This window comes from Gymnoscopelus microlampas (genome assembly GCF_963454915.1).
Source record: "Gymnoscopelus microlampas genome assembly, chromosome: 23".
NCBI lineage: Eukaryota > Metazoa > Chordata > Actinopteri > Myctophiformes > Myctophidae > Gymnoscopelus > Gymnoscopelus microlampas.
This window is the reverse complement of record NC_139960.1, coordinates 13,975,738-13,993,285: the sequence shown is the minus strand read 5'-3', so window position 1 is coordinate 13,993,285 and position 17,548 is coordinate 13,975,738. Positions and strand designations below refer to the sequence as shown.

The 17,548-nt window shown below is 41.0% G+C and overlaps 1 protein-coding gene across 4 annotated transcripts in view; it reads left to right on the top strand.

The window, feature by feature from the left end:
- Window positions 1-3,705: 3,705 nt before the first annotated feature.
- mdm1 (Mdm1 nuclear protein) overlaps window positions 3,706-17,548 on the top strand; it is a 28,168-nt gene continuing 14,325 nt past the window's right edge. For 3 of the 4 annotated variants that reach the window (XM_084049476.1, XM_084049477.1, XM_084049474.1), the window contains exons 1-8: window positions 3,840-3,931; window positions 5,081-5,180; window positions 7,703-7,786; window positions 7,888-8,049; window positions 11,997-12,091; window positions 12,313-12,444; window positions 15,535-15,660; window positions 16,541-16,659. In XM_084049476.1, the coding sequence (XP_083905602.1) occupies window positions 5,084-5,180; window positions 7,703-7,786; window positions 7,888-8,049; window positions 11,997-12,091; window positions 12,313-12,444; window positions 15,535-15,660; window positions 16,541-16,659 (815 nt within the window). In that variant the 5' untranslated portion in view covers window positions 3,840-3,931; window positions 5,081-5,083. Of the gene's footprint in view, window positions 3,767-3,839; window positions 3,932-5,080; window positions 5,181-7,702; window positions 7,787-7,887; window positions 8,050-11,996; window positions 12,092-12,312; window positions 12,445-15,534; window positions 15,661-16,540; window positions 16,660-17,548 lie in introns of those variants that run through there. The other variant, XM_084049475.1, reaches the window with a different exon arrangement.

Genomic DNA, 17,548 nt, shown 5'->3' with positions numbered 1-17,548 from the left:
AGTGTGAAGAGAATGGTGCCTTTGAAAGTGTAACTGGTTGCATCCTTGTGTTGCAATCAGCAACAATATGTTGTCACGTGACACGTGACAACATATTGTCACGTGTCACGTGAAGCTTGACCAATCATACGGACGGACATTCGGACGGACATACGGACGGACATACGGACACACGGACAAAGTCAAATGTATGAGTGGTTGGCACCACTCAAAAATGACACAGATGCGTTCCCGGTCTTAATGGGTTAACACATGTATCTGATGAACACCATGGGGTGTTGCTCGGTTTCAGTCAAGTGTTGTAATTCTCTCACACCGTGCCGCTGGGTTCACCCTTGTGACGCTTGCCAAAAAGATCAGATCTACAAGCCAACACCCGCTGCCATTTATACCCAATGCGACGCGTCGTTCTATTTTCTTTCTATCTGTTCTTTTCGGAAAGCGACATTGTGGGCTATTATTTAGGCTTTAATGTGCATGGTGGCGATGCCTTTTCTACCGTAGATAGGTTCTCAAACCTTTTCCATGTCGTGGAACCCCCAAATTAATATTTGGCCGCCGACCCCCATCTGAAACGATTTTGTTCCAGGGAGGCTACCCCTGTACAAGACTTGCTTGTGTTGTTAAAATGCATCAAGAACTATTCCACATTTGTCATGTTTTTCGAAAAGGCAGATATATGTCATTTCAAATAGCCAAAGTATAAAAATAGGGTTTAAAGTGGTTCAATTAATTTCAACGCTATATTAACAATTTTTTTCTGGGGACTGGTCTATATTCCAGGTGGCTGTGGACAGACATTAGAAGCAGGTAGACTCCAGTTGGGTCTGACTGGTAATATGTTGCCTTCACATCACTGCTATGGTTTTGTTATTATATAACCTCACTGGCTGTGAGGGGTGTGTGCATGTGTGCGCGCGTGCGTCCTAGCACTTCCTGTAAGCATAAATGACACAACCTAGTTGCGACAACGGGACTGCGGTCGTCACTTTTGTCCTGACATGCTATGTGATTTTGATTGCTAACACTAGCTAGCAAGTATGTGATGGATAAACCCTGCCTGCCTGACTGTTCCACTTGGTTTGATCTATTCATTCATTCATTCTGCCGCCTGTGGACTGTTCCATTTGTGCTGAATGAGGTGGGGGGGAGGGCCAGAGGGGAGAGAGGGGTGTGTGACCTGTGAAGCAGCAGCTAAGAGGGGAAGTCCTTTTTCCACAATGTTTCATTAAAGTGGAATGGAACCCTAGGCCAATTCACCCTTTTGTACAACCTTTGTTATGCGGAGGGGCCTTCTGGTTGGTCCGTCAGGGACCAATCAGAAGGCCCGACAGTGGGTGAATTTTGTAGTTTTCGTGTAAAGGTTAAGAACTACAGAAGAGTAAAAACTTGGCAGCGACGCAGCGGCATGTAATAATATGAATATTAGATTCAGGTGTGCCAATGTGCCAGCATTGACAGTACTGGGTGGACTACTGTATGCTTGCACATTGGTACACCTAAATCTAACACGCCCATTTTCTGTTCTTTTCTATTGTCAATGCTGCAACTGTGTTGCTTACATCCAGTGGTGGAAAAAGTACTCAATTTTTTTAAAAACGTATTACTGATCAATAGCACACGTTACTCTGTGAAGTATTGCTGGTCGGTAGTTCTACAATACTTTGTGCAGTAATACTGATCAGTAGTGTAGTGCACAGTACACTGAAGTAATGGTGCTGATCAGTACCCTGAAGTATGTTTCTTCCAGCTTTAGAATGTTGTTGTAGTTTTCTTGCTGTAGCATGTGGCCTGTGTTTCTGACAACAGAGAAGTGAATAGGGGACTGGATCAACTAAACGTTCTGCATGCATATCCTCAAAAGAATTAGCATGTTTCATTTAAAGTAAGGGAATGTACAGTGTAGACAGAGTGCAAGCAGAGGTATTAAAGTCAGGATCTGTTGCCCTCTTGTGGCCAGTTGGAAAACGACTGTTGAGTAGCTGCTGCTTCCGGGTCCACAACCAGTATCAAGCAGAACATAATGCCAAACAAATCACAGATTAAAGCAATGGTTCTCAAAATAGAGTCCAGGGACCCTCCCCCGGCCCGGGGGTCCTTGAGGGGGTTCCAGGGGGCCTTCCAGCTTAATGATTGATAGTTAGGAACCAAATGGACAAATGGGTTCCATTTGGGTGGTCCGTGGCCCTGGCCCTAATGCATTATCAACATGTCCTTGAAATTGAAAAAGTTCAGAACCAACCACTGGATTAAAAAATGTAATATTTCAAATTGAAACTAAATTAAAACGAGAAAGTGAATGTTTCTGCTGGTGACCTCCTCCCCTTCACATCTGACCTTTCCTTCCACAGCCCAGAAGAGAAAGAAATCTCTGCATTTTGTTTATTTTGTTTATTTTTTTATTTTTGTTGGGGGGGAGGGAGGGTTGTGGGTAGCCAAATGTAAACTATAAAGCCTTAAATGAGTACATGGATAAATGAAATAAATAAAGTGGTGCAATTTTGTACGAGTGACCTGCAGACTGAGTCTTTCTTTCTCGCTGTTTTGTTTTGTTGATTGATTCGATGGAAGGAGCAGAAGGAGGAGATATGACTCTCTTCCAGGGCTGACTGAAATTTAGATCAATAGATTTAGACCAATACCCACTTCATCTTGATCATGTGGGTTCATTGATTAATCAAGAAACATGTTTTTCTTTAACATTTCAGATTTCTTATTTCAATGAATCGACTATGCAAATCTACTCTAATAGATTTGTTTATAGTTATTCTATTTATAGTGGCTCATAGGAATAGATTACGTGACTACCAGGAATAGTTTGGTGACCACCGGAGAGACGGTTGACAGCCGGAATGTAGACGGCATCCAGGAGCAGTATGGGTTAGCGCCCCAGCCTGTGTCTTCCGTGAGGAAGAAGCCCAACAAATCCACGGTGAGGCCTTTAGGAGGGCCATTCAAACAAGCCGCAAGTGGAGCCTGCAGTACCACCACGGCCCAAGGAACCATCACACTGGAGTGAAATGTCTGGAGCGGGGGGAGTCTGGTGCAACGCTCGGGTCCTGGACCTGGTGAGACGAAGGAGGGGCCCGGCCAGGAGGCCACCCACATGAGCCTAGTCCCTCCACGTGCCAGAGACTCTCCTCTCCCCCAGTCCCGGCAGAGTAGTTCCGGAGAAGCGGACTGAGGGGCCTTTCTTGCTCTTAAGAGGACTGACCGTGGGTAACTACTGGGACGTTGACCTCAGGCTACAACATTGATGATATGTCCCAGGTGCATCCATGTGATGTTTTTTTATTTACAGTTTATAATTGACTTACGACCAATTTGTCTGATTATTAACTACATCCTGTATTATACAAAAATTGTGAAAATAGCCAATCTACAAGCCCACAACGCTTCGTGTGAGATGTTAGCAAAAGTTTGAAAAACTTCATGATTACGGTTGAAGTCATATCGCTCAACAGCCCTAGTTGATTATTATTATTATTATAACATTTTTTTTGGACTAAATATTAACATTACAATTACAAAATAACAGGACAAAATGCAGTTACAATACTGGAAAATGAAATAAAGAAAGACAAAATGTAATAAATAAGCTCGAGGTTATATTGCACATAAGTGCTTCGACTACGCCTGCGCACGCTGGCGTCGCTTCGCTGCCATGGCAACCGGCAGTGGCTTCTGGTCTTAAACACCGGAAGTGTTCTGCTGTCAGCTCAGCTGCTAGTTAGTCTGTCTGTCTGATTGAAGGTTGAACTTGAAGGTAAATAACTCATATAAAATCATGATCATGCTGTTTATGAAACATTTACGGTGAACAAGTGAGACACTCGAGGTTCAGTTTATTTCACACATAATGAATGGAGCTCTAGGGTCGTGTCGAGTTTGAAGCTCTGCTAGTAAGTATGGGACACGGACTGCACTGTAAGTAAGTAGCCAAGCTTGTCTGTCACAAGCGTCAACTTGTTCCTGGTTTTGAATTTTCTCCGTTTACAACCCGGCCGTACATCTACATAAACGTTCAGTTTTCAAATATAAAGTGCTGAATCCACGGCCACGGATGTTACAAGTTAAAAGAGAGTGTAATACACATCCCAACCGATAGAGGCGCATAATTGAAAGCATTAGGAGAACAATCGAAAAAAATGGCCACCGATCGGATTAAAATGCTTTTTATTGAACAATACGAAAGATATGGGTACTTAGACCCAGGCGTTTTAACTTCTTACATCCGTGGCCGTGGGGTATGCACTTTATATTTGAAATTTGAACGTTTATGTAGATATACGGGTTGTAAATGTAGAAATGTCAAAAACCAGGAACAAGTTGCGACATGACTCATGATATGACAGTCATGTTTCAGGGCTATGTAAGTAAGCATCTAAACTACTTGCATTTTTTTGCATTTTCTAACCCTAACCCTAACCCTAGATTAAGTGGCAGTGGTGGAAGAAGTACTCACATTTTTTACTTAAGTAAAAGTACCAATACCACAATGTAGAAATACTCTGTTACAAGTAAAGGTCCGGTATTAAAAATGTACCCATCATTTGACCATCATTTCCCTCTATACCAGCAGTTATTTAAAATGTTTTTATTGTTTTGTTATGTAAACACAGGGCAAAGTTGCATACTACACTAAATCAAGTAATCTTCTGATCTTCTGACTAATTCTCCCCCATGAATATAAAGTATGAATTAAGACTAAAATGCTCCTTGACATTAAATTGACTTGATAAATTGACTAACCAGCTAACCAGACTGAACGTGTGATAGACTAATGTTATCTTTTACAATAAAAAGAGATTATTTGATGATTTGACTGCTTGTTATCGATATCAAACTGTTCAACTCCAGTCTATCCGGTGTTGTGTGATGATGGATTAATTATAATCAGCTTTATGCAGTTTAGTGTGCCACCGCAGCACAATCAAATACAATAATGAGATTACCCTTGTCATCAGCGCAGCCAGCTATTACACTATAACACATTCCATGAGTCCTCTCTCAGAGTTAAATGGTTACGATACAGGACCAATTATAGTGGTTGTTCTTATTTTTCTTCTTCTATTTCCAGGGGATGAGTGAATACCAGAGGAGTTACACATCGTTTGGCTCCAGAAGTGTGTCTCCCCAGGGCAGCGTCCCGGTGGCTGGCATCCGCTCTAAACAGAGAGGTAAACGAACACTTGTACTGGCTACTCGTCTGTCAGGCCAATAGGCTCTATGCACGGCAGCCATATTGGATTTTTTTGTTTTTACTTCCTTCACAGGTCTTAACAATGATACTAATGCTCTGAGGCGGGGGTCTTCAACGTTTTCAGGCCAAGGACCCCCTAGCTGAGAGAGAGAGATGAAGCAGGGACCCCTGCTCTATATTGTATAAAATTGTGTTTCAGATTAAAGTTATTTTTGTACTTAGTCTGCTATTTTTCCCCTCTACACCTATAGCCTCTTTGCCAAAAATAGCCGATCTACAAGCTCTCAACGCCTCGCAGCGCGAGGCGTTGAGAGCTTGTAGCTCTGCTATTTTCGGCTAATGTTCCCCTCAGAAAAGTAATTCTAGGGTTCAAGTGGTTAATGTAAAAAAATAAATAATAATAAATCCTATCACACAAAGATTTGGCGGACCCCCTATAGTAGCTCTGAGGACCCCCTAGAGGTCCCGGACCCCCTGTTGAAGACCCCTGCTCTATAAGGCTCTGTTCCATTCTGGTCAAACAGAGTCAGGGTACTGATATTGTGCATGTTGGCTCACTGGAAAGTGGAAACGCTCTGCTACACCAGTGGGTCTCAAAGTGTGGTCCTGGTACCCTCATGGTTCCTTGAGGGGGCTCCAAATGGGCCCTTACGGGTGTGTACAAATGGAACCAAATGGACCCGTAAGGGTGATCCTTGAAATCAAAACGTTTGAGAACTGTGCTACAATAAATGGAACAGAGCCTTCATTAGTATCATTGGTAACACCTGTGTGAAGGAAGTAAGGAAGGGACCCAATTTCTTTCCAATATGGCTACTGTGCATAGACATATTGACATGGAAACATTTGGGACGGCAGAATCAATGTTTCACCACTTGAGTGTGAATATCAATATACACCATACATTTTTTGAACCACAACACCAAAACCTAGCCAGGCCACACCACTTTTTCACTCAATTATCATAAATACAGGTTTAAATTCCCCTTTTAAACGCCTGCACAATCAAATATAAAAAAAATAAAAATAAATAAAAATCTATAATCTGTACATTGAAACTATAAACACTCTAGGATGGTCTACAAATGACTGTCTGGCATCTGTCTACATAACATGCTTTCTAAATTTCATTTTAGCCTTCTTATAGGCCTGCAAGGTCGTCAAGGCTAGGGCAGGATTTAGGGCCTGTGTCCGCATAAAGTGTTTTATGAGCGGAGGAGAGCTTTCCATGTCATGTCCAGAACATTTATTGATGCCTGTAAACGTTTTAACCTATCAACCGTTGCTGTGCTCGAACGTTATTATCACAGATAGCCTAGCTGAAACAACGGTAAATATCAGGCCGTAAATGACCGTGTTATTGTTTGGGCTGTCATGATTATGACATTTTTATTTGACGATTAATTGTCATACAGATGATTGCGATTAGCGATTTAATTGTGTGGCCTTTAGGCTTTGTGAACAAAAGTTGCACGGGGCAGATATACATCTACAGGAAGCATTTTTTGAGCTGCCAGCGTCTTTCTGCCATGCATTTCTATGGGAAGACGCTCAGGAGCTCACCTCTTCCCAGGCGGAGCACCCTGAGTGCTTCAGCCATTAAATAGTTAAACTTTTGGAGAGGAGTGCTGCTCATCAATTTCACGTTTGAGATAATCGATAATTTGCATAATCGTCATAATCGTTTCCATGTTGAGAATGGTTCATACATTTTCAAAAATAGTGGAAATAGCAGATCTACAAGCTCACAATGCATTGCATTGTAGATCGGCTATTACCACTATTTTGTCAAAAGAATTTGATTATAGAATATTAAATTGCGTGATGCAGGTGTCACTTGCTTCATGGCACCTTAAGGTGCCACGGCACCCACTATGAGAAACCGTGGTGTATGCTATGAGAACGAATACAAGAACGCTTGCCCCAAAACACGCTCAACACCAGGTATTCCTAAACTTAACCTCAGTAAAACTACCGTATGCTTAAACCTAAACTTATTCCTAAACTTAACCTCAGTAAAACAATGCCTAACCCTAAATGTATTCCTCAGTAAAAAGAATACAAGAAACGCTCGGGGCGAGGGGTCCACACAGACAAAATGGGGGCGCGTGTGTTCTGGGGGCGAGCGTTCCGGTTACCATGATAACCACTGACGCCTTGCCAACTTGGCTAGCTCGCCCGTAGACACGTGTGGGCACTCGCTCGTCTAGCGGCTCGCTCGGGCACGAACCTCAAGGCCTCGATGTCTGCGCGCCTGGCTGGTTTAAAAATAAAGAAGAAAAAAAAAGTCATGCATTTGTTGTGAAAACCTTGCACCAACGCAGGACGTTGCCTGAACGAGTGTTCCGTGGGAATCCATGGGAATCGCATACACATGTTTCTGCATATGGATGAAATAAGAATATATTGTTTGCTTTCGAAAACATACAATCCCTATTCAACATATGGGGTTTTCACCTACTTGTCTGTCTGTCTTTCTGTCTGTCTGTCTGTCTGTAGGTGTCAGTAGAGAACCTCAGCTTGCCTCCAGGAAGAAGTCTGTCATGTTTCGTCCTCAGATGTCTGCGATCTGGGCTCCTAACGGTAACACAACTACATACATAACACCACCTAGCTGACACAAAATAATATGGCATCGGTCTATACTAGTGTGTGTGTGTGTGTGTTGTGTGTTCGTCTTCCAGGAGTTGTCTCCAGGAGGCAAGGAGCACAGCAGGAGGCCAGCCCAGAGAGGAGACACCCTCCTCTGGACAGCAGAGCTCCCACATCCCCCCCTGGAGAGCCAGCCTCCAGGAGGCCAGCAGCAGAGCAGGAGGCCGGCCCACTTTTGATCAGTGGTGGAAAAAGTACTCAATTATTTTACTTAAGTAAAATTATCAATACTGCAATGTAGAAATACTCCTTTACAAGTAAAAGTCCAGAATTCTTCATCATCATAACCTTTATTTCAACTCGGAATACAGTTGAGGGCCAGACCCTCATTTTCAATGTAGCCGAGATGCAACAATTTTATCCACAGAGATACAAATATACAATTCCATATCAAATATATTAATTTAAATAACAGAAGACAAAGAATACTCAAAATATACTCAAAATATTTACCAGAACTAAAACAGATACATAAGAAAATTAAATAAAGCAGTTACAGTCTGAAATAAAAGTGTTGGAAACCATTGCCCTAAATTGACCCAAGGAAGGCAGTGATCTAATTTTTAGCGGCGCTAGCCGCTCTATACCTTTAGGTATAGAGCGGATATTAGCCCTCTATACCTGGCTTTTGCGTCAACGTTCTGATTGGTCAGGCTCGCCAAGGTTCTGATTGGTCAGGTCCGTCAACGTTCTGATTGGTCAGGTTCGCCAAGGTTCTGATTGGTCAGGTCCGTCAACGTTCTGATTGGTCAGGTCCGTCAACGTTCTGATTGGTCACTATTCATGACATCACTATGTTACTATTCATGACATCACTATGATGTCATGGGGTTACATGATACACAAGGTTTATTTTTTATTTCCTCATGTTTTTTTTTGTATATATTTTTATTTTCTCATGCTTTTCCCCCTTCTTTTTTTGTATGTATTTTTAACGGCGATGGTCCTGCTCTATACCTGGCTTTTCCGTCAACGTTCTGATTGGTCAGGCCCGTCAAGGTTCTGATTGGTCAGGCCCGTCAAGGTTCTGATTGGTCAGGCCCGTCAAGGTTCTGATTTGTTCCGGAACATAAACACTCTGGGTACGGCTTATAAATTGTATAGATTATTTCATAACACATACATATCTTTCTGGTACCACATTTATACACACGCACACACAAAGTTTATTTTTTAGGTACCCACTCTATCAGCTATGACAGATCAGTTTTTGCCACTTACCTTGGAATGCATTTGGTGATTCGCTTCCAATGGCACTATTTAGTGCCACTGGAAGCCTTGAAATAAATTTACAGAGATTTAATATTGTTTCTCTAGTAGAAACACATATCTATGACAAAATATATCAAAGGCGCCGCTACCTTCACAGGTGTGATTTTTAGGGACTTCTGGAGCTCATTCCAAGTAGATGGAGCACTAACAGAAAAGGCTGCTTTGCCTAGGTCTGAATGAGCAAATGGAACCTTAAGTGTTAGGAAATCACTTGAGCGGGTCTGGTAGGAGCTAGGGTTCTGCTCCAACATACCACAAATATAAGGCGGGAGCATACCTGAGATGGCTTTAAAAATGAAGAGATACCAGTGTTTATCACGCCTCTGAGAGAGAGAGGATAAGCTAGCGTTCCCATAAAGGGTACAGTGATGGGTGCCATAACTGTCACCAGTTATCCATCTTAAGGCAGAGTGGTATACTGTATCAAGGCGCTTTAAAATTGATGGCGCAGCAGTCCTATAAATAGTGTCCCCATAATCCAGGACAGACAGAAAAGTGGCTTCAATAATGTTTCTTTTACACAAAACCGGAAAGCATGCTTTATTTCTATAAAGAAAGCCCATTTTTTGTCTAAGTTTTGTGACCAGGTTGTCAACATGAAGTTTAAATTTGAAATTTACTTTGTAAAAATACAAAAGTATTGGCATCAAAATGTACTTAAAGTACCAAAGGTAAAAGTACTCATTATGCAGAATGTCCCTTTTCAAATCTATACAAATCATTTGAAAATAGCAGATCTACAAGCTCACAATGCGTCACGATGCGACGCATTGTGAGCCGAAATGTATACAGAGCTGAAGTGGTTAATGTAGGTTTTGTAATAACAATCAAAATCTACAAAGTAACTAAAGTTTTCAATTAAATGTAGTGGAGTGAAAGTACAATATTTGGATCCAAAATGTAGTAAGAGTGAAAGTATTGAAAAATTGGAAATACTCAAGTAAAGTAAAAACACCTCAAAAGTGTACTTAAGTAAATGTACTTAGTTACTTTCCACCACTGGTTTTGATCTACACTCAATACATTGGATTGATGTAATACAAATACAAAATACATATACTGTGTATACTATTGAATGTTTTTTTTTTCAGTTTAAGGCTTACAAGCAGTAAATTCACCACAGAACGTGCGCCTTTTTAGCGGCGCTAGCCGCTCTATACCTTTAGGTATAGAGCGGATATTATTAGCGGCTCTAGCCGCTCTATACCTTTAGGTAGAATATAGAATTAGATGTCTATATAAACAATGAGTAATATCTGCTCCACTTTGATCGCTCACAGTAAAATTAAATATCTTGCCCGTTCCCGAAATATTTACATATTTCCTGACATCTGAGCTTTCTACGAAGACTCCTTGAATTTTCCAGGTCATAGAGACTCTAAGTTCGGCAATAGGGGTTATTGAAACATTGGCTGCTACTTCAGTATTTGTGGTTCCATATACTTTGGTCTCGGTAATTTGTAACAGAGTATCTGCACTTGCACTGTTACAGCTCGAGGGTCTCTCTAGCTGTTTTAACAGCTGTTTTAACATCCGCTCTATACCTAAAGGTATAGAGCGGATATTAGCCCTCTATACCTGGCTTTTGCGTCAACGTTCTGATTGGTCAGGCTCGCCAAGGTTCTGATTGGTCAGGTCCGTCAACGTTCTGATTGGTCAGGTCCGTCAACGTTCTGATTGGTCACTATTCATGACATCACTATGTTACTATTCATGACATCACTATGATGTCATGAATATAGAATTAGATGTCTATATAAACAATGACTAAATAAACAATGAGTAATATCTAGAAATATTTAATAATTTCATTTTATTATTCATTTGGCTAAAGTCTCCTTCTAGGTAAGTTATTTAAAGTTAGATCCTCAATTTAACTTTATCTTGGGAATCTTGGGATCTGTCCAAGATTCTTCCCAATATGACGAATAGAAAGAGAAAGATACAAGAACGTAATGTTCAAATACAATCTTTGAATGATGAACAGACGAAGGGTGAAGTAATAGAAAGTCTGAGTTCGGGGATCCAGTCATCCGTTATGCGAGAATGGTTTGACAAAGGAGATCTAGTGTCCAAGAGTCCTTTCATTCGGCAGCCGAAAAACGCAGTCATTGACCCAAAAATTAGCTCAAAGGGTGATGTTATCCCCGAGGATACAAACAATGTCATTGACCCTATGACTTCGCTTGTAGTAATAGAAAGTCTGAGCTCGGGGATCCCGTCATCCGTTATGAGAGAATGGTTTGATAAAGACGATCGAGAATCCAAGAGTCCTTTCTTTCAGGAGCCGAAAAACGCAGTCATCGACCCAAAAATTAGGTCAAAGAGTGATGTTATCCCAGAGGAAACAAGCGAAGTCATTGACCCTATAATTTCAAAGGATATCACAGAAATAATGATGTCCTATAAGTTCAAATTGAATGAACGTGATGTTCAAATACAGTTGCTCACCAAGGAACTCGACGCCTTTAAAGGTAGAAACGCAGCCATGTCACAGAACCCGATGTTAAAACAGCTAGAGAGACCCTCGAGCTGTAACAGTGCAAGTGCAGATACTCTCACATATCTATGACAAAATATATCAAAGGCGCCGCTACCTTCACACAGGTGTGATTTTTTTATTTATTACAACTTCTACTACTACTACTACTACTACTACTGTTAATACTACTATTACTAGTGCTACTATTGCTGCTGTTAAAACTACTACTACTACTACTACTGTACTACTACTACTACTACTGTACTACTACTACTGTGAATACCTCTACTACTGCAATTAAACATGTTTTTCTTACAGCACCTTTCATACAGTAGATAGATTGATCCACATTGTGGGTGTAAATAAACATTCTCCTCTCTGGTAAAGTCTCCCCCCGGCCCCGCCCCTCTGAGCCACACGGCCAATCACAGCCGCAGACAGCGGTGACCACTGTTCACGTTCAGCAGCCTGTGGCCAATGGGGTGAGCCGAGATATTCAGGTTTAGAACAGATATTACATGATAACAGTGCAGTACACATTATATCATTCAGTACACATCATCATATTTCACTGTGTGTGTGTGTGTGTGTGTGTGTGTGTGTGTGTGTGTGTGTGTGTGTGTGTGTGTGTGTGTGTGTGTGTGTGTGTGTGTGTGTGTGTGTGTGTGTGTGTGTGTGTGTGTGTGTGTGTGTGTGTGTATAGAGTGCCCTACGGTGGAAGGCTGGGTTGAGGTCAGGAGGTGAAAGGTCAAAGTTGCGGAGGTCAGAGTATCACAGACAGTTCACCTGGAAGACAGCAAAGCATGCTGGGTCGCCATTACTAAATGCTCAACAGGTAACTAACTAATGTCTTAATTTTTCTGAAAAACTATTGTTGCTATATATCAGAGGTGCTCAAACCTTTTCATGTCAAGGACCCCTAAAATTAAGGGGCCCCTAAAATTAAGCGGCCAAATACATTAATTATGTATTTGGCCGCCGTTCCCCATCAAAATATGTTGTTCCAGGGACCCCCAGATGCAAAGATTTGAGTTAAAAATGTTGTTTTAAAAAAATATATACGTACAGGGTTCCCACGGTCATGAAATTCCTGGAAATATTTTGAAATTAGAAAAACAGTTTCAAATTCTAAAATGGCAAAAGTAGCAGATCTACAAGCTCAAAACGCGTCGCTTCGCACCGCGTTTTCAGCTTGTAGATCTGCTACTTTTGATGCTTTTGTGTGACGCTGTATGATTTACAAAAAAACACAAAAAGTTAAAATACGGAGATAAGAGGTTTCTGCCCGACAGCAACGAAATACGCTGTTTTTGTCTAACATTGCGTGAAAGATTGGTAAATTGTGGTAACATGCAGTGCTACTTGATACGTTGTTAGCTTGTAGATCTGTTCTTTTTGTCACGTGACACCGTCGCTCGAGTCTGTCTTGGGGCACTGACGGCACACTGGTTTAAGAGTCTCATTATTGCACTGTATGATTTCTATAGTCCTGGAAATGGGGTCAAATACTTTGGAAAAGTTATTAAAATTCATTGTTAAAAATGTGTGGGAACCCTGTACGTATTCAAAGATTTGTATAAATGTTCAAGATTTTCAAAAATAACAGATCTACAAGCTCGTAGCTCGGCACCGAGTGCCGAGCTACGATCTTGTAGATCTGTTATTTTTGAATAGCCAAAGTATAAAAATAATGGTTATAGCTCACATCTAAAATGACACAGATGTGTTCCCGGTCTAAATGGGTTTAACAGATTTTTTTTTTTTTTGGTGGGTTGTCAATTTCAGCCGATATCCAATGTTTATTAAAGAGCTGGAGAGATGGGGAAACCCCTGTTACTGGAAAAAAAATGAAAAAGGTCTATCAGAATATAGAGCTATTTAACACTTATAAAACAAACCCGCACCTTTAATTAACACTGGCATGACTGAGGTTTCATTATCCAACACACAGCCTGCAAAACGGTCATTTTGAACAAGAAATCAAGCTCTCCTATTCGTTACTGTCTCACCTCTGTGCTCCAGACTAGCTGACACCTTCTCACCCACACAGTATTGGCATCAAAATGTACTTAAAGTACTAAAAGTAGAAAGTACTCATTATGAAGACTGTGCCATTTCACAGGTTTCAAATGTATAAAAGATATATTAAAATAGCCAAAGTTTAAATAGGGCTAAAGTGGTAAATGTATGTTTTGTAATAATAATCCAAATGTTCAAAGTAACTAGTAACTAAAGTTGTCAAATAATTATATAAAGTACAATATTTGCCTCTGAAATGTAGTGGAGTAGAAGTAAAAGTATAGAAAATTGAACATACTCAAGTAAAGTAAAAAATACCACAAAATTGTACTTAAGTACTGTATTTGAGTAAATGTACTGCTCCCACTATGTATGCAGTAAAACAACCAATACTAACCAATGTAGCTGTAGGCTGTCCACTAGATGGTGCAAGAGGGCTTTTGTCTGCTGTGGCAAAACCATAGACCAGGGTTTTTGACAAGAAGTGCCATGTTTTTATTTTCCTGATGGTCAGTGTGTCATATCAACATTAAATATAAGTGACCACATCCAAACACAATATTTACAACATAATCTAATTTGAACTGGGGACCCCCCACCCTGACAAGCACTTGGACTGTAGGAGTTGAGGCATTACATTTAGTTTGACTCGGTTCCACAGATAAATATTGTGAAAATAGCCGATCTGCTACTTTCAAATTGTTTGCCTCGTTCTTATATTATTTGACAATTTGGCCAATATTTGACCAGTTTTTATAATATAGTTTTGTTGATTACGTTAGATGCAATAATGGTCTTTTTCTTTTCTTTCTTTTTGAGGTATTGAAAAGGTCAAAAAAGCCCTTAAATTGTCCCTTTACTGTCATCTGGGGACCCCCCAAAAAATCATGTGGGGACCCCCCTGGGGGTCCCGACCCACAGGCTGAGAACCCCTGCTGTAGACTACATGCTCCAAGGTGTACACAAAACTACATAGGATAGGCTGGGGGGGGGTCCCCAGGGGGGCCTCAACAGTAAACAAACCAACATACAGTATACGTGTACATGGTATCTGCACATTTCTGAAGTGACCATTTAAGGACTTATAAGACCTTTATAATAAAAATGAAAAATACAAATAAGACCAGTACCGCGTCAAAATGGTCAAATATTACCTAAGAAAGAGGCAAACATTGTGAAAATAGCCAATCTGCTATCTTAACCCAGGTACGCATCAGTGTCATTTTAAGATCTCTTTGGCTAATCAAAAATAGCGGATACATAAGCTCATGAGCTTGTATATCTGCTATTTCTTTGAAAAATCATGAACATTTGTGCAAATCTTTGAATATATATTTTTTAAAGCGAACATTTTGAACTCTCATCTGGGGGTCCCTGGAACAACATATTTTGAGATGGGGGTCCGTGGCCAAATACATATAATTTTGGGGGTCCTTGACATGAAAAAGTTTTGAGAACCACTGATGATAGAAACATATGTTTTTAATTACACTGTAGGATTTAGAAGACATTTGTAGAATCCCCAGAAGCAAAGATTAGAGTTACAAAATGTTTGCTTAAAAAAAAAAAAAAAATCTGATCAGATCTACAAGCTCATTGCTATGAGCTTGTAGATCCAGGTGCTTGTATATCTAGGTGCTGGGAGGGAGGGGGTTTCCAGGTGGTTCCAGCATTGCGACGTGTTGTGGGCTGTTATTTTTTTAAATGTTTGAAAAATATGGAATGTTTGTCTCTTATAAGGGCCCCTGGCATAACATATTTTCACATGGGGGTCTGTGGGCCAAATACGTATTAAATTGGGGGTCTCGCCAATGCTGATTTGACAGCCCTGGCTGCGCTCACTCGCTCGTTGACGGCAGGTTCAATTACCGCTTAATTTGACCCCGGTGTGACCTTTGACCCCTAGGCGCTGTACTCCAGCAGCAGGGTTGTCCCTCCCTTTAAGAAGAACCCTGTTGCCATGGAAACCGAGTATAGGCGGAGCTTCCAGTGTCAGACCCCGCCCAGGGGTCATCGTCTTCGAAAACACCTGGTGAGAACAGTTACGCACGCACGCACATTTACAATACCAGTGTTGTAAAGGAATTAAGTAAACTAGACCATACCCGGTCGACGCATCCGTGGGGGGATATGCGCACATGATCTGGCAACCCGGGAGCCAGTTCGTCCCATAGCTGGGCAGCCCCGTAACCATGGCGACAGTGTTTTACACAAAAACGCTAATAAGAAGCTGAGATTTGATGAAATTGAAAAACGGGCTTCACAGTTAAGTTCAGATGGTAATGGTCAATGGCTGTGTGCAAAATCAGAGCAATTGCTCCAGCCACTGAGGAGAACCGGGTAGTGACACCACTACAAACGGACAGAGGTTACTAGAATTATAGTAGGATGTACTTAAATTTACAGTACAGTACTGTACTGTACTGTGTAGTAAGTTACTTTACTGGAGTACTTCCAATTTTCAATACTTTTACTTCTACTCCACCTCCATCTCAGAGGCAAATATTGTACTTTTACTCCACTACAATTATTTGAACTTTAGTTACTAGTTACTTTGCAGATATACATTTTTATATTATAAAACCTACATTAACCACTTTAGCCTCGATTTATACCTAGGCTATTTGAAAATGGCAGATCTACAAGCTCACAACGCGTTGCATCGCGACGCGTTGTGAGCTTGTAGATCTGCTATTTTCAAACATTTTGTACTTTTACTTTTGGTACTTTAAGTATATTTTGATGCCAATGCTTTTGTACTTTTACTCAAGTAACATTTTGAACACAGGTGCCTTTTACTTGTAACAGAGTATTTATTGTGGTAATGCTACTTTTACTTAAGTGAAATATCTGAGTACTTCTTCCACCGCTGTACAATACATAGCACATGCACTTTTCTCTCTGTATCTCAGGAGAGGAAGAGGAGGGAGGTACCAGAGGTGAAGCCACACCCACAACAGGAACAGGAAGCCCCACCCCCCCAGTCACCCCAAAAGACCACACCCCCTCCTCATGCAGCTGACGAGAACAGGTGTGTGTTACTAACCAACCAAACCGATGTTTATCCACAAATCATAATCATAATGTCGCTTATTAAGCCCTATACAGCACACGTTGTTTTGCGTCAAATATCCGCGTTGTGAGCTTGTAGATCTGCGATCTCTGCTCGCGATCGTTTGGCTACGCCAGACGAGGCTCTCTCCATCTCTGTGTGCAAAAATGGGCGATCTACAAGCTCACAGATGGGCTATTTCTGGCGATATCGGTATTATTAAGAGATTTGGTTTAGAGCGAAAAAGTGGTAAAGTACAGTTAGATGTGAGGGCACTTAACAACCCATTAAGACCTGGAACACATCTGTGTCACTTTAGATGTCTTTGGCTATTAAAAAATAGCAGATATACAAGCTCATAGCGTGGCACTCGGTGCCGCGCTATGAGCTTGTAGATCTGCTATTTTTGAAAAATCGTGGAAATATTTTTTTTACATTTTTTTCCGAAAAACTGTTAGGATTTAGACATTTTTTAGAAGCGGCCTCAGGTCTTAATGGGTTAATTTAACTGACTAAACTTTTTTTTTATATTTAATTTTAAAAGAAAAAAACTCTCTCTCTCACACTTATGCCAGTGTGCCAGTGATCACCCTCCCTTGTTGCCAATGTTGGCTCCCGTTCCTAAGGTTGCCTACCCCTGATCTATGGTATCATGTTTGTGGTGAGCCTGTACTTTAGCTATAAGTTCATGTAGGCATAAAAATATAGTGTGTTTATAGCCATAGTAAATGTCACCAGGGAGGGGGGGTAGGGGGGGCACGTCAACTGAATTCACCCTGGGACACCACACTGTGTTAACCCATTAAGACCGGGAGCGCGTTTGTGTAACCACTTTAACCATTATTTTATACTTTGGCTTTTCAAAAAT